Source organism: Chiloscyllium plagiosum, chromosome 1 (genome assembly GCF_004010195.1).
Source record: "Chiloscyllium plagiosum isolate BGI_BamShark_2017 chromosome 1, ASM401019v2, whole genome shotgun sequence".
In the NCBI taxonomy this organism is placed as follows: domain Eukaryota; kingdom Metazoa; phylum Chordata; class Chondrichthyes; order Orectolobiformes; family Hemiscylliidae; genus Chiloscyllium; species Chiloscyllium plagiosum.
In genome coordinates this window covers 85,170,980-85,182,208 of record NC_057710.1, presented here as the reverse complement: position 1 = coordinate 85,182,208, position 11,229 = coordinate 85,170,980, and the positions used below count along the sequence as shown (strand labels likewise).

At 42.0% G+C, this 11,229-nt stretch overlaps 1 protein-coding gene across 2 annotated transcripts in view; it reads left to right on the top strand.

Moving 5' to 3' along the window:
- paics (phosphoribosylaminoimidazole carboxylase, phosphoribosylaminoimidazole succinocarboxamide synthetase) overlaps positions 1–11,229 on the top strand; it is an 18,322-nt gene that overhangs the window by 1,963 nt on the left and 5,130 nt on the right. For both annotated transcript variants that reach the window (XM_043690418.1, XM_043690427.1), the window contains exons 3-8: positions 618–815; positions 889–1,067; positions 3,453–3,632; positions 3,718–3,831; positions 5,241–5,324; positions 8,223–8,403. In XM_043690418.1, coding sequence (XP_043546353.1) covers positions 618–815; positions 889–1,067; positions 3,453–3,632; positions 3,718–3,831; positions 5,241–5,324; positions 8,223–8,403 — 936 coding nt within the window. The remainder of the gene's footprint in view (positions 1–617; positions 816–888; positions 1,068–3,452; positions 3,633–3,717; positions 3,832–5,240; positions 5,325–8,222; positions 8,404–11,229) is intronic.

The window sequence follows — 11,229 nt, the reverse complement described above, 5'->3', positions numbered from 1 at the left end:
TGGCCAATTCACCTGACCTGCACATCTTTGGACTGTGGGAGGAAACCGGAGCACCCGGAGGAAACCCACGCAGACACTGGGAGAACGTGCAAACTCCACACAGTCAGTCGCCTGAGGCGGGAATTGAACCCGGATCTCCGGCGCTGTGAGGCAGCAGTGCTAACCACTGTGCCACCGTGCCGCCCACACGGAAGTTCTAAACTTCCAGCTCAGCACCATCCTTGTGACTCTTCTTTCCCACCTATCTGCTTCACCTTCACCCCCACCTCCATCCACCTATTGCACTCCTAGCCCCACCCCCTGTGTCCTGTGATCCTGGTCCACTAGCTACCTGATGAAGGAGCACTGCTCTGAAAGCTTGTACTTACAAATAAACCTGATATTGTGATTTTTAACTAAAATAAAATGACCAGAGTGGACCCTCCACTTTAATTGCATTGTTGCTGTTCGTTTGTTTGTGCTTCCTAGATCAATTTCTTTTTTTTGTTTTTGGAACCTCTGTAACATGCTACTATATTCAGCCTTGTGTTGACAGCATTTTTTTTGCATAGTCAATAATTTTAAAATTTTCACTGTTTGAAAAGAAAATGCTTTCCCTGTTGAACATTCCTTTTTAGAATTGAAAATTGGAAAAAAGCTGAATGAAGGAAAGACCAAGGAAATATATGAACTTCTGGATTGTCCAGGGCAAGTATTGATTCAGTCCAAGGACCAAATTACAGCTGGAAATGCAGTCAGGAAAGATCAGATGGTGGGCAAGGCTGCAATATCTACGAAAACCACTGTTTCTATCTTCAAACTGCTGCAGGATGCTGGTAAGACTTTGCTACTAAAGTTTTTTTGAGGTGTGCAACTTCTGTGATATTTATATTATGTTTTTGTTTTAAGGCATAAAAACTGCATTTGAGAAGCAGTATGGGGAAACGGCATTTGTGGCAGCAAACTGTCAAATGATTCCTATTGAGTGGGTCTGTCGAAGAATAGCCACTGGCTCTTTTCTGAAGAGAAATCCTGGTGTAAAGGAAGGATACAAATTCTGTCCTCCGAAGTTGGAGATGTTCTTTAAGGTAGCTAACATTTTTGACCCTATCAGTTTTGCTGTTAGATTAGAGGTGTTTATTGCCACTTTGTATTTGTATGAAGAAAACTTTGCTGTTTTTCCATCGATCCAATATCCCTTTGAAATCATTGATCACTTCTGTTTCTGCACTTTTTTTGTGAGCAAGGCATCTGGGGGCATGTGCCATGTGACCGACTAGTCAAGGACCACCATCACCATTCTGACTACATCCTACCCACTACCAGGACAAACCCGTCAGAAATGGTTGCATGGTGATAGAGCTGGAGAGAGTTGCCTTTTGGAGTCTGAATATTGGCTCTGAACTCAGGAAGTCTCGTAGCATTGGACAAACACTGACGAGAAAACCTTCTGATAAGCATGTGGAGCTCCTCCCTTATTCAGTGGCTCAATCTATGTTCCTAAATGTTGAACACCATTTGAAAGAAGTGGTGAGGATGGTAAAGGCAGAGAATATATTCTGGGTGGGAGAGTTTGTATCCAACATCAAGACTTACAGGTCAGCAGCTCAATGAACTAATGGAGGGGGGGGGGGGAAGAATACAATTTTAACCACTTCATCATGAGTTGATCTTGTCATAGCTGTATTGATTCATGATGGTTTTTTTGAGCAACCATCAAAAAGTCCTCTTGGAGACAAAGTTGAGGGTATCCTGCGCTATGTTGCTTGGCACCAGCACTATGCTACAAGGGACAGATTCAGTAGGTTGAGCAGCTCTGAACTGAGCAAACATTAGGTGTTACCATCAGGAGAATTGTGGTTTAATGCAATGCATTACTGTAATGTACTGCATCCTACAATTTCCATTAAACATCTTTCAGTGAAGAGTAAAGGTGAACTTTTGCTTTAAAAGAGGTTTTGACCTGGTGAAGCTGCAACTTCACGCAGGATGCAGTAAACGCAGCTATGCTTCTTTAGTAATCAGCTAATCTAGTCTAAGTTTTGCATTCCTACCAATCCAGTCACAAATGATGTTAAACTTTTCACAGGAGAAGAAAGCTCCACAAATATCCCCATTCTCGCTGGAAGATGTAGATGGAACATTTGCGTCCATCTTCAGCCAGAAGTACTGAGTGGATGATTCATCTGCTTACTTCTGGTGTCTTCAGCATCACAGATGCTAATCTGTGCAGATGGCAGAGAAGAGCATTCTCCATTAGTGGAGGTATACCTAGCGCAAAGGACGATGGTTGTGGTTGTACGAGGCTAATCATTTAGGTTCAAGAACATAACTAAATTGCTCAGTGTGATAGGCCTAACTATCTTCAGCTGCTCCATCAGCGAACCTCCCTCAAGCATAAAATCAGATGTGAAATGTTTGCTTACTGTTTAAAGCCATTCACGACTTCTCTGATGCTGAAAGTTAATGTTCACCTGCATCACAAACTGGACAACCTCTCAGGCTTTAGTTGAAAAGTGGCAAGTAACATTTCCACCATGCATGCCCATCAAGAGGGAATCTGGCTATTGATCCTTGACATTCAACAGCATTACCATTGCTGAATTTCTCTCCAAGATCATCTTCAAGGTTACCATTGACCAGAAATTAAATTGCACCAGTTACTGTTTTAAGAAACAGGCTAGTGGCTATTTATTCTATGGTGCGTAACTCCACTTCTGACACTATGCGTGGCTACCATCTTCTTCAAGGCAGAAGTCGAGAGCACGATGGAAAACTTGCGTAGCTAAATGCAGCTCCAGCGACACTTAAGGTTGGTGCCCTATCTACCAACTTCCATGTTCATTTTCTGGACCACTGATGCAGAGTGGCAGTAGTATGTAGCATATGCAAGATGCATTGCCTGGAGTAACACTCCACAGATATTCCAAGCCCTTGACTTCAACTCTTAGAATAAGTCAATACACCAGAGCAACATCACTTCAGTTCCAATTTTGACTTGGGATTGTATTGCCATACTTTCACTGTTGCTGTGTTAATATCTTGGTACCCTCTCTCTAACTGTGCTGGGGTGTTTCTACAATGTTTCAAAAAGGCAATTTACTTCCACCTTTTAGAAGCAACCAATGATAGGCAGTATATTCCCTGAAATTCTTGAACAAAATGCAAGTCATCAGACAATACACACCTCCAAGCTCTGTTAGGATCACAGTGTTGTCACCCTAGTTCCTATATCATCAGCCATTGGGAACAGCTCTTTCATTTATCTTGCCTAAGCTTGTCAATGGGATGTTGTTCTTCAGTGGGGTCTGAAGGTTCTGGAATGGAACTTGAACCCATGATCTGATTCATCTGGGCATGCTGCCAACTGAATCATAAGATTCTTTTGAGCAAAATTATTTTGGATAAACCCCTTATTTCCTTGCAAAATATAATTTTTCAAATGACTAAAACATAAAAAAATTTCCTTCTAGGATGATGCTAACAATGATCCACAGTGGTCTGAAGAACAATTGATTCAAGCGCAATTTAACTGTGGGGGATTACAGATTGAACAGTGTGAAGTAGACATCATGACTCGTACCACTTTGGCTGTGTTTGAGATATTAGAGAAGGCATGGGCCACTCAAGACTGTACTCTTGTGGATATGAAAGTAAGTCATTATCTTTTTTACAGCTAAAGAAATAGTGATTTCTTCTAGTGAACTAATAATTTGGTTTGCATTTTTTTTTAACCAGGTAGAATTCGGAGTTTGTGCTTGTACCAAGGAGATTTTACTTGCGGATGTCATTGACAATGACTCGTGGAGACTGTGGCCTCAGGGAGATCGAAAACTGCAAAAGGACAAACAGGTGTGTGATTTATTTTTTGAGGGTGGAATGTGGGTTGACTTCAAATTAATTTTTTAACTCCCCCAGTTAGGAAGGAAAGCCTCCCAAAAACAGTTGAATGCAAAATCTTGGCATCTAATGTTCGACTGAGTTATTGGGCTCAGCATAAAGTTAGTGTGTCATGAAAAGTATTTTAAGTGAGTTTGGGCTTGGCCCCTTCAGACAACCTGACGATGACAGGAATTTGCACCCAGAGGTAAAATTTATTATACTGGATATTGAGCTCTTTAGCCTGCAACTTAGTTATGAAGGTCTTTCTAGGATGGATCTTTTATTATGATTTCTGTAGTGACAGTTAGCATTTTGAAGTTCCAGTTGTTAGCTGAAATAATGATGGGGCAACATTTCTGATTTTTAAAACAAAAATCTTTTTATCAAGCCTACGGAACAAACGTTTCTTTTAAACGTTTCTTTTCTTCAATTACTTATCTTGTGTCACTCTCCACAGAGCTACAGTTCATTACAGTAAACAATCAGCAGTTGTTACCAGTTTTCAATGGGGTTGCTTCCTTTTTTCCCAGTCAGGAATTTCACTGGTTACATTATGTACATTCCTTCCCACTACCAGAAGACTAGGTTAGTCTTCTAGTCTTCTGTAAATTCTCACGAACCCAGACTTTTTTTTTCTTTTGGAGCATGAGCTATTGCCTGCATTCTGCATGTTGGAACATAACATTTTCTCTGCCGTGGACAACACTGACAGCTTTGATCTCTCAATCTCCAACTCTACAGCTTTCAGATGGCTGTCGACCAAACCAACCAACAACTGCTGTCTCTGAGATATGTGGATTTGTGCAAGGAAATCTGTAACCTCCTCTCAAACACTGATTCCGCTGCCTTTTTTCCCATAGCAACTTGATAATGCATTAGCTGTAACCAGTTGGATATGATTAGCTGTGTTAGTTCCCAACTCCCCATTCCTGTAAGTGGATTGTGATTATGATTTTTGACTATGAATGGGATCGTTTGAGGGGGAAAATGTTGGGAATCACTTTTATCACAAATATTTTGTAAACTTGAGTTTTCTACAGAGAATATCTGAGTTTGCACTCATACAACTTGTGAACAATATCTGACTTTTGTAAAACATTTTCAGGTAATAGTTCCCTACAACTTTGAAACTCAAGTGATACCATTTTGACACAATTTGTAGCCGTCAAGATATGAATCAAGTGTTCAAAGTATGGCTCTCTATGTATGCCAACATTATGTAACCTTTTGTTTTCTGAGCACAACCTTATTGTTTTGCAGTAATATTCAGCACAAAGACTGTTTGTTTCTAAAAGTTGGTATGGCTGAAATTGGAGGGTATTTTTCCACAATAATAGATATTTTCCTTCTGTTATAGAACTGCTGTCAATGTTTTTCAGGTTTATCGTGATCTCAAAGAAGTGACACCTGAAGCTATGCAAATGGTTAAGAGAAACTTTGAGTGGGTGGCAGAAAGAGTGCAGGTATTGTCAAAAGTCGTCTGAAACTGGCTCTATTACTGCTGTCAATTTGACTAATTTAGAGTCAGATGTTGTTTTAAAAAATTCTCAAGGTCAGGTTCGTAGGAGAGTAGTCTGACACAGAACAAACGACCAAGAGGCGAGTCTGCTAGAATATGGGCATTTTATTCCCCGCAGCGTCGCCACAACGGGTCTGGCTTATACTCACTCTACATGTTACCGGAACTGGGAGCCGTCAGTTCTCGTAGAGCGGTTGCCAACAACCCACGCTCGGCGGTTAAACGTAACCCCGGAGCAGACTCACCGAGAACGGACGTAAGAGGGACCGTGGAAAGATGGGTACACAAACTGACCGAGAGGGGGTGGGGAAGCGAGAGGAATGGTTCCTGGAGGTTAATCGGGTTGGGGGAAGGAGACTTCCTGTGTGGAGGTCTCTGATGTAAGACCCGTCATAGCGCCCGATGATCGAGATTTCGGTCAGCCTAAGGAACAATTTGCAGATAAGCGTCAGAGAGATGGTCAGCATGGAAACAGACCCCTCGGTCCAACTCGTCCATGCTATCCTAAACTAATCTAGTCCCATGTGCCCGCACCCAGCCCATATCCCTCCGAACCCTTACTATTCATATGATGCCTTTTAAATGCTGTAATTGTACCAGCCTCCACCACTTCCTCTGGCAGCTCATTCCATACACGTACCACCCTCTGTGTGAAACAGTTGCCCCGTAGGTCTCTTTTTATATCTTTCCCCTCTCACCCTAAACCTATGCCCTCTAGTTCTGGACTCCCTGATCCCAGGGAAAAGACTTTGCCTATTTACTCTATCCATGCCCCCCATAATTTTGTAAACCTATAGAAGGTCACCCCTCAGCTTCCGACACTCCGGGGAAAACAGCCCCAGCCTGTTCAGCCTCTCCCTATAGCTCAAATCCTCCAACCCTGGCAACATCCTTGTAAATCTTTTCAAGTTTCACAACATCTTTCTGATAGGAAGGAGACCAGAATTGCAATATTCCAGCAGTGGCCTAACCAATGTCCTGTACAGCCGTAACATGACCTCCCAACTCCTGTACTCAATACTCTGACCAATAAAGGAAAGTATACCAAATGCCACCTTTACTATTCTATCTACCTGCGACTCCACTTTCAAGGAGCTGTGAACCTGCACTCCAAGGTCTCTTTGTTCAGCAACACTTCCGAGGACCTTACCATTAAGTGTATACATCCTGCTAAGATTTGCTTTCCCAAAATGCAGCATCTCTCATTTATCTGAATTAAACTCCATCTGCTACTTCTCAAAGCACTGGCCCAGATCCTGTAGTAATCAGAGGTAACTTCTTCGCTGTCCACTAGTGTCAGCTTCAAACTTACTAACTGTACCTGTTATGCTCTCATACAAATCATTAGTGGGCAACAGTGGTTAGCACTGTTGCCTCACAGCGCCAGAGACCCGGGTTCAATTCCCGCCTCAGGCGACTGACTGTGTGGAGTTTGCACGTTCTCCCCGTGTCTGCGTGGGTTTCCTCCGGGTGCTCCGGTTTCCTTCCACAGTCCAAAGATGTGCAGGTCAGGTGAATTGGCCATGCTAAATTGCCCGTAGTGTTAGGTATAGGGGTAAATGTAGGGGTATGTAGGTAAATGTAGGGGTTGCGCTTCGGCGGGTCGGTGTGGACTTGTTGGGCCGAAGGGCCTGTTTCCATACTGCAATGTAATCTAATCTAATCATTCATGTAAATGACAAAAAGTAGAGGACCCAGGACCGATCCTTGTGGCACTCCACTGATCACAGGACTCCAGTCTGAAAAACAACCCTCCACCACCACCCTCTGTCTTCTACCTTATTTTTTGAGCCAGTTCTGTATCCAAATGGCTAGTTCTCCCTGTATTCAGTGAGATCTAGACTGAGTGAAATAAATTATTCTTCACTTTTTTGTTATCGTGCTTGATGTTGAGCCTTCAACTCACTTCTACAAGATTGCCTCCACCTAGTTCTGTGGCTGATTTCTCTTTGCCCAAGTTTCTAAATACATTAAAGGTACAAAAAAGTAACAGAAAGCAAATCACATGCTGAGAGATGGGAATGTCGCCATTTGAACATCTGAAAACAACTGAAATGATTTAAAAATGAAAGATGTAGATGCTGGAAATCTAACACCAGAATGGAAATTGCTGGAATAATTCAGCACATCTGGCAGGATCTGTGGAGAAAAATCATCAGAGTTAATGTTTTTGGTCCAGTGACTCTTCTTCAGAACTGATCGTGGCCAGGAAAACTCTTGTTTGTTTTAATGCAGAAGATGGAGGGATAAGAAGTAAATGTTATGGATTGATTTTGAAATTATTTACTTTTTTGTAAAATTGTCCTTGCTTTTTTCATACTCCTACCCAAAAGTTTATTTATTTCTTACCTGGCACCATTTTTGTTTTTTTAACCATTCCTATTAAGTAAAGTCCTATCTTTATCTGCCATTGTAGGCTGCAAGCCCACTCTTGAATACAGTGTATAACATTCCTTATGTCCGAACTATCATACTTCGAAAGAACTATTTAATCTTAATTCAAATCCACACTTTTTTCAATAAAATCTTTATTTCACTTAGCCACAATCCATAAAATTCTCTCAGCCCACTGATTTATAGCTCCCCATATTAATACAACCACTTCACTTCATAACGCTTAATTAATCAGTTCCCTTAATGTCTCAGGCATTCCTTCAGGCCATATTACATTGTGACTCAAATGTGAATTACCATGTCGTCTGTATTGAAATGGTTGGGTTCTTGTTGTACATGACTGACTAAAATCTGGGATTATTCATAAGACCAGATTCACTTGATTCATTTTTGTCTCTGTCACTGTCTCTAAAATTGACTTTACCATTTGTTTTAAATATCTGTCTAGGACTTGCTGGTTGCACAGACTTCTGGAAGAGTGGTAGTGATCATGGGATCCCGTAGTGATCTTGACCACAGTCAAAAAATTAAACAAGCTTGTGCAAATTATGGTATACCATGTGAATTGCGTGTTTCATCTGCTCACAAAGGCACTGATGAGACACTAAGGATTAAAGCAGAATATGAAGGTAAGCAGAGAGAGAAGGTTCTAAAGAAGGGCTATTGGACCCAAAACTTTAACACTGCTTTCTCTCCACAGGTGCTTCCCTACCTGCTGAATTTTCCCAGCAGTTTTTGTTTCTGACTTTCAGCATCTGCAATTTTTGGATGTCTTCAGTTAATTTTTGATGATTTTATATTGGTTGGGAACCTGATGTATGCACGCTGACTGCTGAGATTTCTAAGTACAACATAGTTCGTAACAAATTTTTTATTTAAATTTGGAGTGTTATGTTGTCACAAAAGGTACTATGACCATTGTAAGTTACTGCTATTTGCACTTGTGTAGCCTTTAAGAAGGCTCTTAAGGTGAATTTTTTTTTTTTTTTGGATGCATGAATAGAAGCCTTTAAGTTTTGTAAAACTGACTACTGTACACTCTAGAATCTGTGCATTGTAAGTAACTGAAAAAGACTGAACAGTTGGGTCGACTAGACAATCCTGGATTTTTTATAGACAATAGGTGCAGGAGTAGGCCATTCTGCCCTTTGAGCCTGCACCACCATTCAATATGATCATGGCTGATCATCCTTAATAAGTATCCTGTTCCTGCCTTATCTCCATATCCCATGATTCCACAATCCTTGAGTGCTCTATCCATCTCTTTCTTAAATGTATCCAGAGACTGGACCTCCACTGCCCTCTGGGGCAGAGCATTCCACACAGCCACCACTCTCTGGGTGAAGAAGTTTCTCCTCATCTCTGTCCTAAATGGTCTACCTTGTAATTTTAAGCTGTGTCCTCTGGTTCGGCACTCACCCATCAGCAGGAACATGTTTCCTGCCTCCAGAGTGTCCAATCCTTTGAGACATAAGATTATTAATCAGATCCCCTCTGTCTTCTAAACTCAAGCGTATACAAGCCCAGTCACTCCAGTCTTTCAGTGTAAGGTAATCCTGCCATTCCAGGAATTGACCTCGTGAACCTACGCTGCACTCCCTCAATAGCCAGAATGTCTTTCCTCAAATTTGGAGACCAGAACTGCACACAGTACTCCAGGTATGGTCTCACTAGGGCCCTGTACAGCTGAAGAAGAACCTCCTTTGCTTCTATACTCAATCCCTCTTATAATGAAGGCCAGCATGCTATTATTCGCCTTCACTACCTGCTGTACCTGCATGCTTACCTTCATTGACTGGTGCACAAGAACACCCAGATCTCTTTTTACTACCCCTTTACCTAAATTGATTCCATTTAGGTAGTAATCTGCCTTCCTGTTCTTGCCACCAAAGTGAATAATCATACATTTATCCACATTAAACTGCATCTGACCACTCTCCTAACTTGTCCAGGTCACCCTGTAATCTCCTAACATCCTCATCACGTTTCACCCTGCCACCCAGCTTAGTATCATCCGCAAATTTGCTAATGTTATTACTAATACCATCTTCTATATCATTAACATGTATTGCAAAAAGCTGCGGTCCCAGTACTGATCCCTTTTGGTACCCCACTGGTCACTGCCTGCAATTTCGAAATGGAGCCGTTTATCGCTACTCTTTGTTTCCTATCAGCCACCAACTTTCAATCCAAGTAGGTACTTTGCCCCCAATACCATGCGCCCCAATTTTGCTCACTAACCTCCTATGTGGGACTTTATCAAAAGCTTTCTGAAAGTCCAGGTCCACTACATCCACTGGATCTCCCTCGTCCATCTTCAGAGTTACATCCTCAAAGAATTCCAGAAGATTAGTCAAGCATGATTTCCCCTTCATAAATCCATGCTGACTCTGAACAATCCTGTTACTACTATCCAGATGTGTCGTTATTTCATCCTTTTATAATAAACTCCAGCATCTTTCCCACCACTGAGGTCAGACTAACTGGTCTATAATTTCCTGCTTTCTCTCTCCCACCTCTCTTAAAAAGTGGTATAACATTAGCCACCCTCCGATCTGCAGCAACTGATCCCGAATCTATCAAACTCTGGAACATAATCACCAATGCATCCACGATTTCTCGAGCTACCTCCTTCAGTACCCTGGGATGTAGACCATCAGGCCCCGGGGACTTATCAACCTTCAGACCTAACAGTCTCTCCAACACCAATTCCTGGCAAATATAAATTCCCTTAAGTTCAGGTCCTTCAGCCACTGTTACCTCAGGGAGATGCAGGAGCTTTACGAAGAATTAAATGGGTAAGTCCCCCCATGGCCCGATAATACCTACCTCTGGTTAGTGAGGGAAGAACGATCGGGTCTGTTTCCATGCTGTACAACTCTATGACTCTATGAAAGATCGCTGTTTGCTTGACCAATATCTTTGTCGTCTTGCCAGCCACTGGAGATTTCGTGGAGGATTGGCAAGCTGCTCAATCTTGTTTTTCCGTTGACTTCGGGACATAGGGATAATCCAGGATACCATAGTCTGGTGAGTTTCACATCAGTGAGTCAAATGCATTTAGACAGAATTCTGAGGGAACGGATTCATGCGTATTTCGGAACGCATGGCTACATTTCGGACAGTCAGTATGGCTTTGAATAGGGCATCCCATGTCTTACTGACATGAAATAAATTTTCGAGTGGTTGCACACATGATTATTGAGGATGGAAAAGTTGATATTGTTTCCACGGATGTTTGTAAGGCTTTCAAAAATATCCTCACCTTCGGCTTAGTCAGAATATCAACATGCATGAGATCCACGGTCAATTGGTTGATTGGCTTTCCAATAGAATACAGAAGGTAGTGGTGGGTGGCTGTTAATCTGGCTGGAGTTGCATGACTCATAATGTTATGAAGGATCTATACTGGTACCTGTGCTGTCTGTGATACATGCGCGCGCGCACACACACAC